At 47.8% G+C, this 22,278-nt stretch overlaps 3 protein-coding genes across 3 annotated transcripts; 2 read left to right on the forward strand and 1 right to left on the reverse strand.

Moving 5' to 3' along the window:
* Positions 1–1,844: 1,844 nt before the first annotated feature.
* On the reverse strand, positions 1,845–9,093 carry CIAPIN1 (cytokine induced apoptosis inhibitor 1). Its single transcript, XM_068693797.1, has 9 exons — positions 8,961–9,093; positions 7,109–7,292; positions 6,641–6,793; positions 5,570–5,646; positions 5,014–5,182; positions 4,716–4,789; positions 4,270–4,385; positions 3,669–3,738; positions 1,845–3,059 (listed from the first exon to the last, which is right to left on the reverse strand). Exons 1-9 carry the CDS (start codon positions 9,018–9,020, stop codon positions 2,949–2,951), a joined length of 1,014 nt encoding a protein of 337 aa, XP_068549898.1. The 5' UTR covers positions 9,021–9,093; the 3' UTR covers positions 1,845–2,948.
* COQ9 (coenzyme Q9) lies at positions 8,991–16,458 on the forward strand. Its single transcript, XM_068693802.1, has 9 exons — positions 8,991–9,105; positions 9,570–9,738; positions 10,309–10,444; positions 10,802–10,944; positions 11,178–11,262; positions 12,432–12,536; positions 14,536–14,691; positions 15,103–15,156; positions 16,332–16,458. The coding sequence occupies exons 1-9, from the start codon at positions 9,042–9,044 to the stop codon at positions 16,365–16,367; spliced, it is 948 nt and encodes a 315-aa protein (XP_068549903.1). The 5' UTR covers positions 8,991–9,041; the 3' UTR covers positions 16,368–16,458.
* Positions 16,459–16,540: 82 nt separating this feature from the next.
* POLR2C (RNA polymerase II subunit C) lies at positions 16,541–21,810 on the forward strand. Its single transcript, XM_068693803.1, has 9 exons — positions 16,541–16,706; positions 16,972–17,021; positions 17,288–17,356; positions 17,558–17,610; positions 17,738–17,866; positions 18,972–19,023; positions 19,541–19,709; positions 20,506–20,580; positions 21,297–21,810. Exons 1-9 carry the CDS (start codon positions 16,621–16,623, stop codon positions 21,439–21,441), a joined length of 828 nt encoding a protein of 275 aa, XP_068549904.1. The 5' UTR covers positions 16,541–16,620; the 3' UTR covers positions 21,442–21,810.
* Positions 21,811–22,278: the final 468 nt, after the last annotated feature.

Below are 22,278 nucleotides of genomic sequence, written 5' to 3' on the forward strand. Positions count from 1 at the left end.
ACACTGGCTATCCTCCAGTCTTCAGGCACCTCACCCATTCTCCAAGATCTTTCAAAGATGATAGAGAGCGGTTTGGTGATCACCTCCGCCAGCTCCCTCAGCACATGTGGATGCATCCCTTCAGGACCCATGGATCTCTGTGTGTTGATCCCACTCAGACGCTCCTGAACCACTCCCTCCTCAACCAGAGGGGAGCTCTTCATTTCCCAAACTCTTTCTAGTCTGTTTATTTGGATAATTGCATACCTGGTGATGAATCTGAATGTTTTATCAGACAACACTACGAGGACATCAAGCAGCTAGGGGATATGCCCCACTTGGCAAGTGTCCAGGTCCTGGAGATGGCACTGTTCCCCCTTGCTTTCCCCTCCTGAGCTCCCACAGCCATCCCAGCTGCAAGGGAATTGGAGCACAGCCTCAGCTTGCTCACCCCCAGGGACAAGTGTCACCCTCCCAGACATGGTGAGTCACCACACACAAGGACTGGGATGCAAGGGCAGACAGTGGCTGGAGCCTGCAACAGACATGGGACAGGGCCTAGAAGGATAAATAATCTTCAAAACCAGCTTGATGGTGGCATCTTCCCACCCCGTCCCACTGCTAAAGTCCATCCCCAGGGCAAGCACTTTGAAGTGGAGAACAAGATTATACAGCCTGAAACATCCTTAACTGAACACAGCAGTATCTGAAAGCGTTTCCAGCTTGTTTAAATTCCAGTCGAGTGAATCATCGTAAAACAAAAGGCACTGCCACCTCCTCCCTCAGAAAGCAGAGCTCATTGTAAGGTCTGCCTTTATCTGGGAACTTTCATATTGAAACATCCAGCTCATTTACCCCAGTGACTGTCTCTGGCAGGTGTGCTCTATTCTGGCTGTTCCAAGAGATGCAGCATTTCTAGTGGCTATGAAACCTCCAGGCCCAAGACACTTGCAACTGGGGTCACCAGGTTAACCAGAGAACTAGAAAACTCAGTAACATCTCTGCTTAGCAGACGTATCAGGCATCTGTCAACCACCATCCTGCTTTCACTCTTAATTACAAAAAATATATATATTAAAAAAAGATAAAAATAAAGAACAAACACCCTTACAATTTTACACACTTACAATTTTGCCTGTGAAAAGGTGACATCTGCTTTGCCAGGTACACTTGTATTTCTCTTGACCACAAGATCTGATCTACTGCTAGTGAGGCTGAAAAAAAGGCAATAAAAAAAACTAAAGGTCAGAATTACGTAGAGGCTCTTACATATTTCTTTAAATTACAAGATTTGGAGCAATAACAAGTTTGCTGGACATGGCTCCTTGAGAGTTTTTCTTGCTGTAGACTGAGCCAGGGACTCAGGAGGGTGAGGAAGGGACCTGGGAAAGCCATGCTCTCATCAGAGGGCAGCCGACACTACCAACCCTCTATTTACAACCTTTTGGAGGTCACCCCACCAATCCCTCAAGTCTCTGCCGGCTCCCAGGTAGAGAGCATGACACACATAACACAGCAGTTCCTGCCCCTTGATCCACACAGACTTTCACACCTCAAGGACTCACTCATTTCTCTCCCTGCAAGCCTTCTCCTTACTGAACCAGGAGAAAGGCTCTTTCTGAAATCTACTTTGAATAAAAAAGTGAATCTAGACATCTTGATTCTGTTCTTCATAATGGTTACCATGCCCTTGAGTCACGCTTTCAGTGGAACAATCTTTGTAGAACTCCAAAATGTTTAAATGTTGGCTTGCAGAGTACATTTCTGGAAATCACAAACAGCCCTGAGCACAGATGAGTGAGTAGAGACCAAGTAAAAGGAGAGACATGTATAAAACACCAAGAACACCTATTTTAAAACAAATCTTTTACTATTGGTCACATTTATTTTAAGATCAGAACAGCCTTTCATCAACAGCCTTTCATCCTAGCTCCTTACATGACTTTGTTGTTTGACTCAGGAAGCACAACGACAAGAAGTCACATCCTGTAGAGCATCTTGGGTTTTCCTCCTCTTTCCCTGGGTGAGAAGCAAGCCTAGCACAAAACACCAACAGCTCCCTCATCCCACACCTGTGTGGATGCTTCGCTAGCAGTAATTATGCAAATAAATAAGGAATAGTCAATACCATCCAGAAATTAAGTTATTGCTATGTTCTTATTTATTGGACACTGCAGGTGAGTCACTAGATAGCCACCAAGAGAGGTGATAGTCTTGGTCAGATTGCCCTTGTGTTCACGTTGGTCAAAGGCGTGTGAGGACAAGCCGGATCTCATTTAATTTGCTCCTTGCCTTAAAAGCAAGTTTTCTCAATGGCAGTGTCTTTGTCATTTTGATGAAAACATAATGAAGGGGAACGTCATCCCAAAAGACTTGAAAATTCATCATGCCTGCCAGACTTTACCAAGAAACAGTACACTGCAAAGTGCAGTCACTGCTCCTGACTTGAAACAGGAACTGCTGAGTCACCTTCACCTGGTAAAGAACCACAGGTTCAAATTTCAAAGACATCAGGAGCCCAAGTGTCACCCTGAGAGCTGAGCAAGAGCTGCTGATTCAGTAGGCAAAATAAGGGCAAGGAGGAGTACAATGTGGCCTAGAGGAAGTACTGCTGAGGCTCCTGCTGCAGCACACAAGGTCAACCTGACACTTGATTCCAGTTCCCTCTGCTGGTGGGATATGCTATGACGGCCAGCGTCTCAGTATCAAGGCAGCTAAAACAAGGTGTAACATTAATTAAGTCTAACCCATATAAGACCACTCGCTACCAAAGATTATCACACAGCCCAAGGTTGATTGCATGTAATGAGCTCACAGCAATGTCAGTGCCCACAGTGTCCCTTCCCACAAGGAATATCAGCTGGAGAGCATGAATTTGAGAGGATGAGGACTGCAAGAAGTCTCAGACTGCATCTCAGACTGACGGAAAAGCAGAGGAGTCCTTTTCAGGACATCCAGAGATGTCTGTGTTAGGCATCATGCAGGTGGTTCTCCTTCAGCAGAATCTTCTCTCCAGGCTTGAATGCAGGCATGCCCAGGTAAGGGCAGCTGGCACAGCGGAATGCATCCCCCAGGTAGCACTGCCAAGAGACCGAAACACATTTTCTGTAATCAAAGCTACTTTCAGTTACCTCTTCCTGTGATATGGTTTATGAACCTAGAGAAATGACCAGCTCCTCAGCATACGTCAGCACAGAAACCACTTCCCTTCCACCTCCTCTGGACACATGCTTGTTTAGCACAGTTAGTAGAGCTGGTGCAGGACACTCACGTGGAAGAAGCAAGCTTATACCCCAGCCCCACAGGAGGGCTGCACTGCCCAGCCACTGCTGCATGCTGTGCTTGGGCAGCTCTCTAACCACCACAAGGATCCCCTCTACTCCCATAAGGTGATCTTCCCTGAGGAGATCACTGGTTAGCAAGTGAAGTAAAGGTTCACTGTTCATTCTGACACCTACAAGGGTGGCACTTGCACTGTAGCAGACAGCACACATTGTGATATAGCATGCAGGCACAAGAGAGCAGGCTGTTTTCACAGTCAAGATGAGTAAAAACAGATGCTCTGCAGCACCCACACAGGCAGTATTTGAAAGCAGTAAGTGAGCTTAGGGAGCAGTCACCAGAGAAAACTGTTCTTAGATACATACTGCATCTTGTAAACCACAACACAAACAAAAATGACTACTTACATTTCCACAGGCAGATTTGGGCTGTGAGCTCTTCTTCTCCTGTTCCAGCTCTTCAGCCAGGCCACATGTGCTGCAGAAAATAAATAAATCATAAATAAATAAATATGTATCTTTCTGCTTAAAGGTTGTGAGTCACCAATACTTGTTCCAGACCTGTTCACACACAGCCCTCACTTTGTCACATGACACAGATGGCTCTAGGACTCTCACACACCTTGTTTTCCAATACAACAGTTTGCAAAACAAGTGTTGAAGCAAACTCGTCCAGTTGAACTGAGTGGGAAATGACTCTAAAACATTTGCTACATGAACTATTTCTCCCTGGAATCTGAGGAACCAGGATTTTAGTAAAGGCTGCACAAACTGTGCAGCTATCTCCAAGAAGAGTTGATCATATCAGTGTGGTAGTTTATAGCAGTTTTGGTATAGCTAACTGATTCTCACTGTATTTGGATTCACACTCAAATAGCTAAGATAAGAAAGGACATAAACCAACTGAATTATGCTTTGAAGTCCCCACAATCTTTTTTAAAAACATGCAACATTAAAGTTTCAATATTACAGTTAACAGGTTCACTGTTATGCTAATCCCAGCACTGACCAGTTCTTGCAGGCTTTCTTTTTGCCCATTTCTTTGCAGGATGGAGCTCTGAGGGAAGCTGGATCTGGCTTTTTCAAATCCTCTGAATCTAACAGTTCATCAGAGTCCAGAAGATCCTGGAGCATACCATGGAAGATAACACACAGCAAATGAACTTGTTAGTAAGGAATGACATTGCTGTGCTGTGTTCACAGAAATGCCCCTGTTTGTAGCACTAGCAATAAAGTGCTGCAGCCATCCCCTCTTAACCTCGTCTCCTCTCCACCCTCACCACACCTCTGGGCACCCAACACCTCATATAGCAGTTGAGAAATTTTTCCCTAGAGATTCTTTTCTACCTCTTACGTTGTAAAGGTTCCCATGAGACATGACTGAAACTAGTTAGAGTAGGAAAGAATAGAAGAGAGAAGGAATGACAGCGAAGTCTCACAAATAAAAATGGATACCATCTCTTCATCATTCATATCATTGGCAGAGAGTGTCCACAGCTTAGCAGTGGCTGGATCCACAGAAGGTTTTCCTGCAGCCAAAATAAGAAATAGTAACTAATGCAGCCATTACCCAACAAATTTTGGGCAGTATTTTGCCCCATATTTCCAACAGAGAATTCAAAAACTTTGGAAAGCCCCCACTCTGCAGATTTTTATGTAGCACTCCCTACCACAGAGCAGCCTCCCTGCTCCAAGGGATATTGGTCACCTGAGAGGCAGGTGATCCACACATACAGCAAGCACCACACATTACCTGAAGGACCAGGTTTCTTGGCAAAGGATAGCTTGAGCTGACTTGAGGATCCCACTTCGAAGTTGGGTTTTCTGCCTTCTATCCGAACAATGAGAAGGTCATTGCCTTGGTAACCCAAATGACCTTGGGCTGACTGCGCCTCCTCTGGGGTCAAAGGTTCCTTTTGCAGCTGCAATGCAAGATCTTAAGTTAACTTCACACAGAGCCACCTTATTTCAGTGCCCTGTACATTATTCCTGTGAACACAGATAATCAGTTGCGTCTGGCTCCAGCTGCTTATCCTTCAGAGCAGAGGGTGAGTCAGTCCTTGTTGCAGTGCAGCAGAAAGGGTTGATCAGTGTGACACAAGCAATCAGTCATGACAAAAGACAGTTTATCTTCTATTTTCAGCCCTAAAGAATAACACTACCTTTGCAGTAACAAAAATTTGGGGCAATGTCCATGCACATTTACAGTAAACCAGGGTAGCAAAACATCTTGCTACCCATCAAGTCCTTGTCTAATATTTCAAGGTAACAGCACGAGGGAGTTCTGGAAGCAGTAAGTACAAACATACCTCCTTCACTTCCACTATCCCAGAGAGAGTCAGAGCTGCGAACAGTTTGGCTGCTGTCTTGATTTTGCTGTTGTTTCCTGGAAGACACAAAACCAGATAATAGCAGGAGGGAAGAACAGAAGTCACTAAAAAACGGATATGGTGCTTGAAACCTGGAAAAGCAAGACAGCTTTACAAGGAGGTACTCAAGCCAAACCTTTGCTTTAAAATGGGCCCTCTCCAGTGACAGCAGGAACAAACCAGAAAGGGTGAGCAGCTTGTTCATTAGAATAATGGCCTGGGGTCTCAAAGTTGGTTCTAGGTCCAGATTTGTTCTACATATGCCAAAATCTCCTTCAACACAATCAACACCAATTTTAAAAGGAAAGAAAGATCCCTCAAAACATTTTCATATATTGCAGTGAAAACTCATGAATTTTCAAAACATGGATTCCTAAAGGAGCATTAAATTCAGAAACATAACATTCAAGAGCCTTGTGCCAATATGCATAAGTTACTACAATCACTGTTTAATCAAAGACCCATTACAGGCTTCTTCCCTTGTGCACAGGACTGTGCTGAGTTCAGCCACCTTGTCTCCATACTCTCAGTTTCACTTTATTCTAAGTCCATCACGGTCCAGCCTGCCAGATGTGACTTAGGAAACCAAAAAACCCCATCTACTCCAGACTGTGCACATTTTTCATTTTGTCCTAGGAATATTTCCAGAACAGCCTCCCTCAGCATTTGTCACCTGTTTTAAAAATCAATTTGGAGGCTCAGAAAAATGGCACCTGTGACAATCTGTTAACACTACAAACTCCAGGAGAAAACCAGCCTCCACTGAGATTTTCAGTGTAGTTCAGGAACATACCTGTCGTGCACTTTTGATAGAAGGAGAATGCCTGCAGAAACCCCTGATGGCTATCAGCTCAAACACATGATTTAAAAAAAATGCTATTCACGTTAGTGTGTCAGGAGAATGAAAATCTCTAAATGGAGGCCAGTGTTCCTGGTGCCTTTCATTACAGACTAATTCTTACAGGAATTTCTCTGTTACCACGAAAGCAAGGCTGATACAGATTCTCTCACCTGATTCTGTAATCACCGGTTCTTTTAGAAGTACACGTCCCCCAGGCTTAAGTATCCGAGCTATTTCTGCCAATACCTCTGTGGTGTGCTGCACAGTACTGCCTGGTACCATGCCAGAGAGAATTACGTCAAAACTGGACTCCTTGTGAGCCGCTGCAAAGAAAGAAAGACATAAGATGGTACAATTTTCCATGCACACATGCACAAATCTTTGCTTAATAATCAGTTGTACATTCCTCTTCAACCCTCATGCTTGTGTATAACAGCAATAACTGGTAAAAGACACCAGTCATAGGAAGCATGACCAGGGTATATCACTGTCTTTGCTGCATTGCCAGTGGAGAGCATTAACAGTGGGTGCTATTGCTGCTCTGAATGCTGACTTACAAACCAGGGAACACATGAGCTCGTAAGATAAAGTACCCTCTCCCTTTAAAAGGAGCAGTGAAAAATTAGGATCATTCTTACATTGAGACAGTTGGTTAATGTTTTCCACAGAGACACGATTATCAGCTCCCACCAGTGCCTGAATTTTATCCACCAACTCCTTCAGTGCTGCAGCCGGCGAGGAACTGTCCCAGATGACAGCCACACGCTGCCCAGGTGCGACCCCATACTCTCCCATTTCTGCAGCAGCAGCAACAGCAACAGCCTGGCAACAGCAAACAGAAGTACAGGGCAGGGGAAGACAGGAAGGGTAACTGCCAAGTGCACCAAAACCTTCAAAGAATATGACTGGGTCATTGAGCACTGACTTCTTGTAATAAATGGGAATTTTTTTGGAGACAGGCAGCATGTAGTTCCCACAAGTAAAGCATTCATATGACATTAAGAAGTATCAACATTTAAGGGCATAATTCAGGTTTTTCTCCAGTTTAGAGGCTTGTTTCACAGGGAGACTTCAAGACATGCTTAAAAAAATAAAAATAATTACATGCTTTCCTTTGGATTTGAATATAAACGTATGCAGGATTTCTGGAATACAATACTAGTGACAACTTTTTGACAGTTAGAACTATTCCCTACTCACAACATGACCTAGTGGAGTTTGCTTCCACTGTACGTGAAGGAAATAATAATAATAATAAAAAAAATGAGTAACTTTTGGCATTCCCAGCACTCCAGATTGAAGCGCTTTCAACTCTTACCATTGCAGACACTGGGAGAACAATTACACAGCAGGGAAGAGGGGAACTGAATGTGTATTTTGTGAGTTTGGAGAAACCTGTCTCTGTAATAATACTTTAAAAATATTGTATCTTTGAGAGAGGCCAAAGAAAATCTGCATCATAAAAGCGCCATGGCAGGAGCCAATCATGTTGTCACCTGTACTCATTGCAGCACCAACTACTGAAAACAATCTCCTGTCCTCTCACTTTACTCATCCAGTGCAGCCTTTCTAATTTAACACAACCATAGAGGACAGAGACAGTGATGAGCATAATGGTTGCCCACTACATCTGCAGTCAGATATAAGTCATGCACTTGCTTCAAAACAGTCTGTTTTAAGTTCATCGTCTAAAATCATTACAACATGATGCATCCTGGATAAACCCTTATCATCGCTATGTTTTCATCAAAGAGCTTACGGATGTGTTGCACCAAATTTAACTGAGTTGCCCACAGTCTGGGAGTCTTTGACTCCCTGTTCCTCAAGCTCTACATGTCAAAAGACTCCTAGAAACTGCAGACGTGAAGAATGGGACAACCCTGAGCCTTGTCCAAGCGACTCTGGTAGGAAAGGGTTGTAATCCAGCCCGCACAGCCACAAGTAAAAGATCCCAGGCACGTGATACAGGTTGTGGGACCTCACAGTTGGCCTGGAGGGCACTTGGAATGCAAGCTAAGCAACCACAACTAAGATTAACACCAGCAAACCTGTATTAACCGTGACAAAACATCATCTTTCCCAGGCAGGTGGCTGAAAACCTCAGAAGATACATTATCTGTTAGACTAACATAGAAAAAAATAGAACAAAGTCACACCCTGCTCTCAGAACAGGCTCTGGCTGTTCAAGAGGGCAAGCAATGACGGGGGGCGTTCCAGGGCAGCGGGTATTTTTCCCCTGAGATTTCCAGAAGTGGAACTTATTTGGGACAGAGGGGTTACACCCCAGCCTTCTCTCACAGGCCTGCGGCTGCGGGACCTGCCAAGGCAGCTGGCAGGCTGTGGGGGCAGCCGGCACCCCGTGCTGTGGGTGCAGCGCTCCCCAGGTCTGGGTCACAGGGAAGGGGCTTTCAGCAGTACTGCAGCCTTCCATAGGATTAAAAAAAAAAGGACAAATAGCGGCGGGGCAGCCGCAGGGCCCCCCTCGCTTACCTGCGTGTGGCTCTGCTCGGCTCGCTCTGACTCCGTCACGGCCCGGCCCCGCCGCGTCATCGCGCCCTGCCCGCTTCCAAGATGGCGGCGGCGGCGGCAGGCAGCCTGCGGCGGGCGGGCTGGCGGCTGTGGCGGGGCCGCGCGGGTGAGGGGGCGGAGGGGGGTGGAGGGGTGGGGAAGTGTGTCCGCGCGCGTGCCCGTGCTCCTGCTCGTGCTCGTGTGCCTGCCCCTGCGCGTGCCCGTGGCGGGCGGGGGCGCGCGTGGGGTGCGGGGGAAGGTGAGGTGAAGGGCAGCGCTGCGGGGCCGCCCCCCCCCCGCCTCACGCAGCGGGGCCCGCCGGGGCTGTGAGGCAGGAGGCTGTCAGCGAGCTCCTTCACAGCTCCTCGCTGCTTGCCCCGCGTGCAGCATTCCTCTCCTCAGCGTGTGTTCCCACCTCATCAAGTAAACTTAAGTCTAGGATGACAATAGTGCTTCTCAGAAGGAAAGGCTGACTTTCCCTGTGGGTTTCCATGCCTTTTGGCTGTGTTTGCCACAATGCTGTCCTCCACCCAGAGCCCCTGTGCTGTCTTGTATCTGAAGGACACGCCTGACTCCTTGTTTCCCTTTCAGGGCTCAGGTGCCAGCTCTACCCACCCCAGCGGGCCCTCCACGCCTCAGCTGTACTGAGGAGAGCCTCAGATGAGAAGAAGGAGCCGCTGGCATCTTCCCCTCAGCAGCAGTTTGACTCCCCCCCAGCAGACCCCCAGCCTGACCATGAACCCCAGGGCCCTCGCTCCAGGTAACTCAGTAGCTCGCTTTAGAGCTGTCCTGCCGGCAGTGAGATCAAAAGGACTTGCTTTGCTGAAACTTGCTGCTGCTCAGAGACAGCGCAGTCCAGAATTAATGGCGCTTCAGTAGCTGTGACGGTGTGAATTCCACTGTCCACTGTGGAGACAAGATGGGACCTGCTTTCACAAGGAAGCCTCTCTAGTCTGCAGAGCACAGGCCCGCACTTCTGTGTTCTTGTGTTAATCTATAGTTGCAGTGTCCATGCGCTTATATCTGTAAAGTTAGGTGGTTTTTGCTTGTTTTTTTTAAGGAGTGGGGTATTTGAGGCTGGTTGATCTCCAGGTAACCAACTGGATTGAGCCTTCCTTATTTCCCTCTCCTCTAGCAGCAAAGGTTCATTAAAAATTCCTTTTTCTAGAACGGAGGGGGAAGGATTTTACAGGAAGAGATGAGAAGTACATTGAGTGAGCAGATCTCAAAGCATTTTCACACACACTGGTGGCACTGAGTGAGCGATAGAGTCCATGTTGCTGACAGGTGATGGTAACATTCCCCTCACTGTACCAATACCTTCTCATAGTTACACTGGCCAGGGCGGCCAGGAGTCAGAGGACTATGAGAGCGAGGAGCAGCTGCAGCACCGAATCCTCACAGCAGCGCTGGAGTTTGTGCCTGAACATGGCTGGACGGCAGAAGCCATTGCAGAGGGAGCCAAGGTATGTGGGAGAGAAGCAAAGAACCAGTCAAAAGCTGGATGGAACCGAAGTTCAAAGACAGACCTGCATGCTTCCCCCACATAAACTTGGACAGCGTACCCCAGTCAGCAGATGGTACTGGGCAGGAATGAATCCCAGCTACTGCAGGGTAACGGTGTTAAGAGTTAAATTGAGGCACAATGCAGAGTAGTGATCCTAATGAGAGGAGAATATGTATCAGAGCACTTTTAATACAGCATTATTTTGTTTAAATTCATATAACATCATGTATAAAATAAACACAACATATTTAATAGCCGGATCCTGCTTAGCAGTGTATGTATGACCTGATCTGTGCTTCTCCCTTTTTCCCTGCAGACCCTGGGTCTCTCTGGTGCTGCAGCAGGGATGTTTCACAATGATGGCAGTGAACTGATCCTGCACTTTGTATCTCAGTGCAACACCAAGCTGTCTGATCTGTTGGAGCAGGAACAAAAACAAGTGCAGTTGGGCAAGACAGAGTGAGTACTGGGTATAAAAATGCGTCTTCCTTGGCAGGCACTGGGAACTCAATAGATAGAGAGGCCATCCAGAAATGTAATTTACTCAAGCAATACCACCTTCCCAGATACAAAATTGGACTAGAGACAACAAGGATACACAATACTTTGCATCGCTGTTGCTGAGGCTTGAGGTTCTCAAGAACTGATTTTAACTTGGATGTTCTTCATATTTGTATTTTTTCCTCACCCAGGAAGAAGCCTACAGATCAATTCCTGAGAGACGCTTTAGAAGCCAGGCTGAGGATGCTGATTCCATATATTGAGAAATGGCCCCAGGTATAAAATGCATATAAGGATTGTCTTTTTTTTTTTTTTTGTGCATGTATTTTAAACACCCTGTGGCTTTCAACATAGTCTATGTACCAGAATAGTTTGAGGTTATAAATGAAACCCTTGCTGGTTTCAAATGATTTTGTAGCCTTCAAAAAGAGAGCACCCTTGAAGGAGGCAGTTAAAAGTGTCTTTAACAACTATTCCTTGCCTTTCCAGAAACACAAACCTCTCCATTGTTCACTCCACCCATCTGGGATCCACAGACGGATAACCTGTTTGTCTGCTCAGTTGTATTTAGTGTCACTGCAGCATCAGGCTCCTTGCAGTATTGTTTTGGCTGCACTAGTATCATTTGACACCTGAAAATGCAGAACTACTGCTTTGTTGCAAGAAACTGCCTGCCTAGTATGGGAATGGCAAACCCTTGACAATCTGAAGAAGCTGTCTTCTTCAGGTGAACTGAGAAGACTCCATGTTTCAAAATTCAAATGTAAATATCAAACCATTCTTCTCAGGGTCAGATGGGAATTGTGGCTACACGATTGTAACAAATAAAGAGGTCCCAACCTTGGGCTACAAAGCCTCAGTTGTCCAGTCATCGCTGGCCTCTGGGCAGCTGAATCCAACTCTCCTTGCAGAGAAAGAAGATAGGAATCATGCTTTTGTGACAAATAGCATAGATTGTCTGGTGAAGGATGTGGGTGGTTTGTGACTCTCCTGGTGGTGTTACTGGTTTCAGAGGCTGCAGGAAGGCCATTATAGCTGTCTGTTCTGCCCTTAGTAGCTGGTTGGAGTTCAAAGTCAAATTCAGAAAAAGGTTTGACTCCGTCCCTGCCTGCAGGGACACAGCACATAGGTAAGCCAGCTCAGCCTGTCCTGTGTTTCCACGCCTGGAGAAACAGCTCAGAGCCAATACAAAGGCATTCAAGCTGAGCAGGGAGCTTGAGCTCCAGTGGAGGCCAAGTTGTGAGGTTGGCTGCCACACTGTGCACTCCCTGCAAATCTTGCTGCTTGGAAAGACCAGTGGCAGGTGAATAGAACTTGGACTTGTCACTTGGAGCTGGAGTCAACAGCAACAGCAAAAATACAACAGAGCAGAGAAACATTGGTCTGTTTTCATGCTACATCCTTCTGTGTTGACTCTTCCATTTACCTGTGTATTTTCTTTTCAGGCTGTCAGCATCCTGTTGCTCCCACATAACATCCCTTCCAGCCTCAACCTTCTCACCAGCATGATTGATGATATATTGCACTATGCTGGAGACCAGTCTACGGACGTAAGTCCTTGTGCCTTGCAGACAGGCTGGTTCTATCCATCTGCACTTTAGGAAAATGATGGGCTGAAGTAGGCCACATCTCTCTTGAAATGAGCCATTTTCTGAATGAGGGAAGATGCTTTTAGAAGCACCCAAGGGTCTTCAGAGGCCATACAGTAATTTACAAAGAGGCTTAGGAGCCAAAGGGACTAAATGCAAATTTAATGCCGATGGGATTAGAGCAAATTAAAAGGGCTGACGTTCCTAGACTTATTCATAAGTGCTTTTTTTTTTTTTTTTTTTTTGAGAGGGGGGAGACAAAATTGTTAAGACTTGGAGACTACGAAGGTGATCCAGTTCAGTTAGCAAGCAGTGTGTCTCTGTTGAAGCAGCTGTCTCTTCTACCAACAGTAGCATTTACAGATTTGACTAGAAAACCTTTAAAAAATCTACCTAAAAATGCAAATAGGTTATTAAAGCTTTCATCTTTCTGGAAGGAAATAAGAGAAAAATTATAACCTTAATTAAAGCAATTAATAAATTGTTTTAATTCATATTGACGTAGGGAGAGATGGGAAAAGCAAAACGAGTCATTTTAACAAACTACTTTAATAAACTTCTTTTATCTGAATATGAAAGAGAAGCTACTGCAGTGCAAAAATAAATCAGATGACAGAAGAAGGAATAAACAAGAAAAAAAAAAAGACTGTGATTGCGTCAGGAGCTACAAGTTCCTTATGAAAGTCAAATTCACATGTCAGAATCAGTGTCTGCACTGAGCTGTTCCTAAACTTTTCTCACTGCTGCAGGGAGTAGGAGAAGTTCTTTTCTTTGCACCCTCTGACTGATCGTAAGCATTTTCTTGGGATGCTGCAATGCTGATTCCACTTCCTCCTTCCTGTAAAGGAGTTTAATCTCGCTTGTAATAGAGCCTTCTTCACAATGCCAGGAGCTGTGCAGTATGCTGTTGCCTCAGAGACCCTTTCAAGTGTTTTTCAGAGCAGGAAGAAAATCAGCACAAGGAGTTTGGTCTCAGAGACGTGAGAGAGCCAGCTGCAGATGGTGACATCCCTCATGTTACTTGTCTTGTCACAGTTTGCAGGTTGTGGTACAGACAGCAGAGTTTTTGATCCAACTGTTTTCAAAATTAAGACCAGTGATTTAATTTTCCTGTTGCTTTGTAATCATGAATGGAACAACCAGTATTTTTTCTAGGTACCCAAATTGTTTAATCACCATAATAGCAGGAAATGAAGTTGAAGACTCATTTTTAGAAGTGTGTATATATTCTCTGCCAGTGATTCAAACGCAAGTGGAAAAACTGAAGAGTTTGTGAATCTTTGCATTGTGTAACCTATCGTTGCAGCATATCCTACAGGACTGCTGCCAGCAGTGTACCGATGTATTTAGTGATTCAGCAGGCAATACTGGCATTTCAGTTACAGGATTTGGGTAAGGTGTATCCCTGTGATGCCGTGCACAGTTCTATCATCAGTTTGTTCTGTTTCTACATGTTTTTGGAGCAAACTACAGCTGAAATTCAGAAGTAAACACAGCGTTGTTGAAGTAAACACATCAAATCAGCTCTGGAATTATAGTGTTGCATTTTCTGCTAGCAGTCTTTAAAGCAAAATAAACTCTTGCACAATACAGCCAACTAGCTGGGTGCATTTGCTTCAGGTGCCTGCTTGCAACCAGAAGCAGGCGGTGGTGTTTGTGCTGAGCAGTTTTATACACGGTGCTTGTGACCTCTGTCTGGTGCCATGGGATCAGCTGTGCTGTCAGATGGTGGTGGTGGCTGGTGGCCCAGTGCATCACAGGGGCGAGCTGCACAGTTTAATTCAAGAAGGAACATGCAGTCCTAGGGCTCTGTTCACTGGGCGGTTTACCAGGAACTGCCCAGTTGCTAACAATAAGGAGATGGCACGTTGATTTCTTTTGTGGTTCTCCAGGCCTGCTTTAGTGATCTCCATTCAGGTCACCTCTCTCTCTTTCTCTCTCTCAATCCATTCCCCTGCAGTTTAACTGGTACACTCGTCGGGCTGTGCTCACTGGCATCTACAACACCACAGAACTGGTGATGATGCAGGATTCATCCCCTGAGTTTGAAGAGACTTGGCGCTTCCTGGAAAACCGAATAGCGGACGCCATGAACATGGACAATACAGCAAAGCAGGTAACATTGTGGACAAGGTATACACTCAGCATTCGTCGTGTACCAAAACGTGCAGAGCTGGCTGTTCAGTCATGCAGACCACATGCTCCACATGCTTGCTGAGAGACCACTGGCATACTGGTGGGTGATGGCATAAATGCTGTCAGCTCCATATCAGTAAATACTTGTGTGTTCTAATAAAACAACACATTTGTCATTTTGTCAGACTGACCCAATGATTAGGAGTTGTATGTTCCCTGAAAATCCCTTCCTTCTATCTTATCTCTGGCTATAATTTTTCTTCAGTGCTTGGCTTGTATCAGCACCTTCTTGTAGCAAGTACACATTTGTTACGATTGTGTCTCTGTATTTCAGTATCTACAAGTGTAACTGCAGAAGAAAGCTAAAGGTTATGTTCTCCCCATCTCCTAGGTACAGTCAACCGGACAAGCGCTTGCCCAGGGCCTGATGGGAGCTGCAGTTACTGTAAGTAATGTTGAAACCAACAGGGCTGTAAGGGCAGAATTATGTTCTGTTCCATGCTTAATGCTAGCATGTCTGCCCTTCTGATTCTAGGCTACAGCATGAAAGAGAATAGTCTTTCATAGCTTAACTACATGTAAGAATGATTTTCTGGGTAGCTCCTGTTCTCTCTGGCTTCCCGGGGAGCTCACTGCCCACTGTAGGGTGGCTGACAGTGTTTCTGCCCATATTGCAACCTGAACAACTGTGACCTGCTCGGGGAAGTTGCTTTTTGTTTCAGGGGATGGCAGTGTCCTCCGTGAATTCATTTGTCCCAGACATCTGTATGTCCATGAGGTAGCTGCACTTCTGTAGGACACAAAACAGTGCCTAGTGTACCCACACATTATTTTTTAAGAGCTTCGCTGCCCTACTGCGGTGATGTTTTGGACAACTCCCATTGCATTTTAGCAGCAAAGTGATTTCCTAGTAACCAGTAATACACGTTTTTTGTGATTACCAGTACAAGGAGGCCAAACCACCTGGAATATACATTAGAAACCATTTTCACTGTGTGAAGCAATTCTGAAGAATCTCTCTCACCTACTTCCACCTGCAGTTATGGTGGAATAGTTCTTTAAGCATTTCTCAGCCTTGCTGCACATCCACAGCCGTAGCTGTCCTGCAAAGGCCGGTATGATTGTAAGATCCTCCATCAGAGAAGTCCGGGTGCACTGTCTGAGCTCCTTGTGCATCAGTACGATGCTCTTCTACACATAACAACTGCGCAGCTTAGGTCTGGAATATTTTATATTCCCTGATGTTTTGTCTGCCTGTGTTCCACCGACAGTTCCACTGTGCAGAGAAAAAAGAGGAATGAGATGCGAGTTCCTCGGGAGAGGGGTGGGTTTCAGCCAGCTGGTTTTAGGGCAGAAACATCCCAAGCGCGTTAACTCTTGGGAAGCAGTATGGACAGGCCTCCTATGCACATGGCTGCAGGTGCTGCTTGGGTGTGCTGGGTGCAGTCACAGAAACAAAACCCAGCTCAACCCCCGAACCGAGCAAGCAAGGAAGGCCTTTGCAGCTCTCAGGAACGCTGCTGGCTCTTCCCGAGGGTACCCAGGGCGCCGTTTCTCCGGGCTTTTTGCATTATCCTCGGCTCCGGCCGGCGCTGACCCTGCCCGTGTCGTGTCCCGCAGATCACCAACCTGACGGGGCTGAACCAGCGCCGCTGATGCCGGAACCCCCACGCCGGAGCCGGAGCGAGGCCGGGGCCGCCTTCAGCTCCTTCTCCCCCCGTCAGCAATAAAGCCGAGCGCACCCGCACCGCGCCGCGTCTCCGCCTGCTTCCACCGGGGGGGGGCGGGTCCGGGTCCGGGCCTCCGGGAGGTGTTGGCGGCCTGCAGGGGGCGGCCGAGGGGGGGGCGGCTGGGCCGGGCAGAGCCGGGCCGGGCGGGGAGGGAAGGGGAGGGGAGGCGCGGGGCGGCCATGCCGTACGCCAACCAGCCCACGGTGCGCATCACCGAGCTGACGGACGAGAACGTCAAGTTCATCATCGAGAACACCGACCTGGCGTGAGCACCGCCCGCGGGGGCGGCGGCGGCCGAGGGGGGGGGAGCGCACAGGCCGCGAGCGGTGCGGGGCCGGGCCCGCGGCCTTGCCCGGCCCCGGAGGCCCGAGCCGGGGGAGGGGCGGGGGGCTCGGCCCGGTGAAGCCGGAGCTGGGGCGGCCCCGGGGCTTGGGCTGGGCCCGGTGAAGCCGTGGAGCTGCGGTGGGCGCCGTCAGCGCTGCCGCTTGGTCTCAAGGCGCTGCCCTTCTCAGCCCCGCTTTGTGTTGCAGGGTGGCGAACTCCATCCGAAGAGTGTTCATAGCAGAAGTGCCCATTATAGGTATGGCCTTTCTCTTACCGTTTGGCCTGGTGGTGGTTCTTTGGGCTGCTGCCTGCTCGTCAGTTCCCATCTGCTTGCTCCTCTTCCTCCAACTCGTCTTCCACTCCCTTGGATGGCAGCGGATGCACAGCCATTACTGCTGGGTGCAACTCCTGGGGCTGCTGCCAGCTCAGCTTCACCGTCATCCACAATTTTCTGTGCTTTTATGAACTGCCCAGCTTTTCCCTGCAGAAATAAGTCTCAGCACATTTCTTTCTTCATTGCAGCTATTGACTGGGTCCAGATAGATGCCAACTCCTCTGTCCTTCATGATGAATTTATTGCCCACAGGCTGGGTGAGTGCCTGGCAGGTTAGAGGGAGGTGGAAATGGCATGAAGGGCTAGCATAACAGCAAGGCAGAGGTCGTGGGCAAAGTTTGTCTCAAGACTTGTAATGCACCTTTGTCATGAAGCTGCTATTCCTCAGGTAGCATTGGCAGGAGGGACAGTGTCACTCAGACATCTCTCTAATTACCCTGTTACCCTGATTACCGCAGGTCTCATCCCACTCACCAGTGATGACATTGTGGATAAGATGCAATATTCCAGAGTGAGTAGAACAGAACATCTTGGGTACTTTTGTGGTGGTGGTGGTAGGTGCCTGAACTAGTGGGAGATGCTACAGATTCTTGCTGCAAGCACTTTGGCACAAATGTTTTGACCCATGTCTGTCCCAGGACTGCACATGTGATGAGTTCTGTCCAGAGTGCTCTGTGGAGTTTACCCTTGATGTCCGGTGCAATGAAGACCAGACTCGTCACGTCACATCCCGTGATCTCATCTCCAACAACCCCCGTGTCATACCGGTCAGTGTCATCTCTGCTGGCAGCAAGTCCCCTCTCTACTTTACCATAGAGGCTGGTTTGGCTAGCATATGGGATATGGACAAAATAAGGCCTTGAAGACTGTTTCGCACTGCCTTAAAGTCCCATTTAAAATGCAGTGGCAGCACAAAGCAAGAATATTTGCAGAAACAGCAGCATGTGCCAGTACCCTTCTTTTTGTTGCCTTGTTGGAATTCACTTGCTATCTGATAACATCTTTAAACAGTATGGCCTTGTTAACGCCTCATCCTGCAGCCCTCATCCTCGCCTCATGGGAAGCTTTAGCTGCAGCCCATCTACCTTTCCTTGAACGCTCAGAGTGTGTGTGCTTGTGTCATACTGTGCTGTTGCATTCTGCTGTCTGCTTGCTGCCAGGACTCTGGCAAGGTCAGCCCTTTCGAAGCCCTGGCAGCAGCCCAGAGGCTTCAGGTTTTCTGATTCTTAGATCGCAGCGTGGCAAGGTGTGAGGAGCCTGGGCCACAGCACTGCTGCCAAATAGCTCTTAGCCAGTCACCTTGGGGAGGGTTGGCAGAGACAAGGGAGAACAGATGCAGAGGGACTTAATGGAGAAAGTTTGAGAAAGGTGTTGGCTGGAGGGTCCCTGAGGCTGCACCTGGAGGTCATTGTAACCTGGGGGCTGCTTCTGGTGGCACAGTGAAGATGGTTCCAGAGTCTGCCTGGTTAAAGTGTTAGACATAGAATCATAGAAACATTTAGGTTGGAAAAGACCTCTTAAGATCATCTAGTCCAACCTTGCTGCAGTGCTGTGAGTTCTGTGCGTTGCCTTCTAGCAGTATTGTGGGTGACTCTGGACTGCGTCCCCAAACTAAGCAGATGCACGGTGCCCAGGTTGTGATCCTGTCTATCCTGTGGGAGGAAGCAGGCTTGTGGAGCAGGATATCACATATGGAGCTGCAGCTGTCTAAATTGTCCTGATTTCCACTAGATAGGGTGGGCCAGTTTGTTGCTGTGAGGCACTGTAAAGTGGTTTTCTGCGGCCTCTCATTTTTGTAGGCAATTATCATTTGTTGTGGGGAGAAAAAGTGATGTTGCAGTTAATTCACTTGGTTTTGTTCTCCTTCTGCAGGTAACATCTCGGAGCAGAGATAACGACCCCAATGACTATGTGGAGCAGGATGGTAAGTGGTGTTTCAATGAGAATAAGATCTGTAGGAGGAAATGGATTTTCCTTTCAGTCTCTTTGAACACGTCCTGCATTTACTAGTCATGTAACCCTAAAGTAGGTGTAAAACAAGTGGACATCTAAAGTTGACAGCTGGGAGACACCATCAGTGGGGTTAGCATTTTATGTTAACACCACTTAAATGTTATCCCCAGAACTAATGTCCTGTGTCAGAAACCATTTCTGTCTGCCCTTGTGAGAGCTTAGAGACAGCAAAGATGCAAAATGCTCTACTGTCTTTTGTTGCCTGGGTGCTTGAGCTGTGCCTTTGGGCGTGTGTACAATTCCTTTTTACATAGCAGGATGTTTTCTAGCTACTATGGGGACACAAATGAGTCCCTGTAAGAATCCAGGCAAGCCCTGGCTTCTGGTGACATCTTCCTGGTTACTAATCATTCCTGCCTTTTCACTTGTGTGATCCTGCTCACTTATTTCTCATCATCCTTGTCAAACCGGCATGTCTTTTTCCATAGACATCCTGATTGTGAAGCTGCGGAAGGGCCAGGAGCTCAAGCTGCGAGCCTATGCCAAGAAGGGCTTTGGCAAGGAGCACGCCAAGTGGAACCCCACAGCTGGCGTAGCCTTCGAGTATGACCCGGACAATGCACTGAGGCACACAGTGTATCCCAAGCCGGAGGAGTGGTATGTCCTAGCTGACTAAAACATAGGGCTTGGCCTGTCTGGAGTGGGATATGTAGTCTGAGGGTCAACCCAGGGTATCCAGAACAACAGCTGTAATAATAGCCTAGAACTTAAACCTGACACTTAAGGGCTCCTAAACGTAAGTGCTGGAGTGTCTTAGTGTTTTTATTTCTGTCTCACCTGTTGGCCATCTGGGATAAGATAAGGCTGTGTCTGTTTGGAGGGATTTGGGAAGATTTCTCACATGGATTAAGTGCTTCCAAACAGTCTCTCCAGTGTGATGTCCTAGAAGCCATGAAGTGTAGTAGGTAGAAAGATATGGTGTGTTGGCCCAGCTGATGTACGTGGTACTGCAGTAATGTTGTATATAGAGGAGTGGAGATGCATGACATCAGGACGAGTCTCACTGATGTCTGATTAATTCCTGCTAGGAAAAATCCCATCTCAGCTGTGCAGCAGAGACGGTGCTGGTGTGCTCTGGTGTTTTCCTCACCAAGTGAAAAGTAGAAACAACGTGGTCCCTTCAGGCATTGTCATCCCTTTGCTCATAGCAGCTATCAGACTATGCCAGTGCAGTGGATGGAGCCACAGTACCTCAGGCAGGGCTCGCTGAGCTGGGGCAGAGCAGGACTGATCCTGTCTGTCCTGTGCAGTTCAGAGAGGCAGGAGTCTGGCAGGTCCCACCAGGGAGTAGTCTTGTGGCAGTGCAACTTGTGCCACAGTGCAAACAGTGCTTGCTGTTCCTCTGAGTGCTTGTGTGGGCTCCGTGCTGACCTTCCCTGCTCTTTGATTCCAGGCCTAAGAGTGAATACTCAGAGATCGATGAGGAGGATGCTCAAGCCCCATACGACCCCAATGGGAAGCCTGAGAGGTAAGAAGCTGAATGTGCTCCCACTGCTGAGAGATGGGGGGGATCCTGCAGGTTGCTTTGCTTTGTCTGCTGTTGGTGTCAGATACGCTGCTCTGAAATTTCCTGGCCCAGGGAGCTGGTGTTCCTTGGAAAGCAAGGTAGGAGTTGCAGTTCACTGGTGATATGTCCAGACCTGGCAGATTTTCCTCTCAGGGAGATAACAGATGACTCCTCTGAGTTTGTGTTGTCAAGCAGGGCATTAGGGTACTTGGTGAAGTATGAGGCTTGGCGAGGAGATGCTTTAGGAGGATGCTGAAGACACCAATGTCACCAGCACGTGCAGTGTTTATTCACCCATGTGAGTCTCATGCTTTGATGGCTGGTGGTACACCCTCTTCCAGGTGATTTGTACTGAAGGAGTAGGGGTACCTGCAGCCAGCCAGTCTTAGCTTCCCAGTGCAGCTTGTAAGTCACAGAGCTGAGCAGGGAAAATCTCACAAATGTTCTTGCAGCCTGGAGGGTCACAAGTGCTGGAGTGAGCTCTGGGTCTGTGGCTGCTGTGGTAGAGGTGCCCGGCTGGTAGGTCAGTGATGCTGATGGCTGGGGACTCCCAGCAGATCTCGTGGAGATCTCATTGTGGGTCACAACGGGCTGGAATTGCTCTGTGGGTGCTCTCTGGTTTTACACATCCTTCCAGAGCAGGTGGTAACTTTTTCTCTCCTGACTTGTAATCTCAGGTTTTATTACAATGTGGAGTCCTGCGGCTCTCTGCGCCCAGAAACCATCGTTCTGTCTGCACTATCTGGCCTGAAGAAGAAATTGAGTGACCTCCAGACCCAGCTGAGCCATGAGATTCAGAGCGATGTCCTCACTATAAACTGAGGTGGCCCCTTGCACAGGATTGTCCAGGCAGGAGTGATGCAGAAGGTTCCTGTCTCTGCATGGCCGCACCCAAGCCTGAGGCTTTTGCCTCCCCATCTCCCTCTGCCTTTCCTGGCCCAGTTCTGCTGGTCAGTGACACCTCTTTCCTGGCTCTCCCTTCCCAGAGAAAGCCATCATGACACAGGGTAAAAGAAGAAATCTGTGAATGTCTTGATTGGGATGTGAATGGGCTTCGTCTCTAAGTGAGCCCAGAGTTCTGGACTTTAACCACAGGACGTTTGGGATCAGGAAGCACGTATCTTGGTTATACAACCCTATTTTATTTGCGTATCCATTCCTTCCTGTGCTGAATAAAACCTTACCCCCCTAGGTTCAGTCATCCTTGAAAGCTGGTGTGGGGCTGCAGGAGTTGTCACATTGTTCAGTTCCCTCCAATAGACATCAACTTAATGAGATCTGCTTTGGAGGGAGCATTGCTATCTACTGCTGATTGCTGCTCTTGACAATTACCTGCTAGGGAGACCAGACCACCCTCCAGCAGGTAACCCTGTTGTTTACAGTTCCAGCGCTGTGCTGTTGCTCTGCCACATAGATGTACCTGCCCCGTCCCCAGAGGCAGTGAGCAGGAGCATCTCGTTCCCCCTGGCCCTGACAGGTAGCTCAGGTTTTGTAACCATGCGGGGCTGTGGTGCCCTGGCTGGCACAGCTGCTGCTTTTCTTGCCCCAAGACCAGCGCTGTGCCAGACAGCTAGGGTAGCACTGACCAAACTGGCAGAACACTGGAAGAGCTTGGAGTTGGCATGGCTGGAAACCCTGCCTCCCAGGGGTACAGAGAGC

This window comes from Anas acuta, chromosome 10, assembly GCF_963932015.1.
Source record: "Anas acuta chromosome 10, bAnaAcu1.1, whole genome shotgun sequence".
Classification (NCBI taxonomy): Eukaryota; Metazoa; Chordata; class Aves; order Anseriformes; family Anatidae; genus Anas; species Anas acuta.

Bases quoted from the DNA above. Each gene is read 5' to 3' on its own strand.
- CIAPIN1 (XM_068693797.1), bottom strand. From the start codon at position 9,020: ATGACGCGGCGGGGCCGGGCCGTGACGGAGTCAGAGCGAGCCGAGCAG. The intron at 5,183-5,569 runs GTATGTTTGTAC...CTTGCATTGCAG, and splicing joins GGATAGTGGAAGTGAAGGAG to CTGCAAAAGGAACCTTTGAC. The intron at 4,790-5,013 runs GTAATGTGTGGT...TTTTGGCTGCAG, and splicing joins CAAGAAACCTGGTCCTTCAG to GAAAACCTTCTGTGGATCCA.
- COQ9 (XM_068693802.1), top strand. From the start codon at position 9,042: ATGGCGGCGGCGGCGGCAGGCAGCCTGCGGCGGGCGGGCTGGCGGCTG. The intron at 9,739-10,308 runs GTAACTCAGTAG...ACCTTCTCATAG, and splicing joins CCCCAGGGCCCTCGCTCCAG to TTACACTGGCCAGGGCGGCC. The intron at 14,692-15,102 runs GTAACATTGTGG...CCCATCTCCTAG, and splicing joins TGGACAATACAGCAAAGCAG to GTACAGTCAACCGGACAAGC.
- POLR2C (XM_068693803.1), top strand. From the start codon at position 16,621: ATGCCGTACGCCAACCAGCCCACGGTGCGCATCACCGAGCTGACGGAC. The intron at 16,707-16,971 runs GTGAGCACCGCC...TTTGTGTTGCAG, and splicing joins ATCGAGAACACCGACCTGGC to GGTGGCGAACTCCATCCGAA. The intron at 17,357-17,557 runs GTGAGTGCCTGG...TGATTACCGCAG, and splicing joins ATTTATTGCCCACAGGCTGG to GTCTCATCCCACTCACCAGT.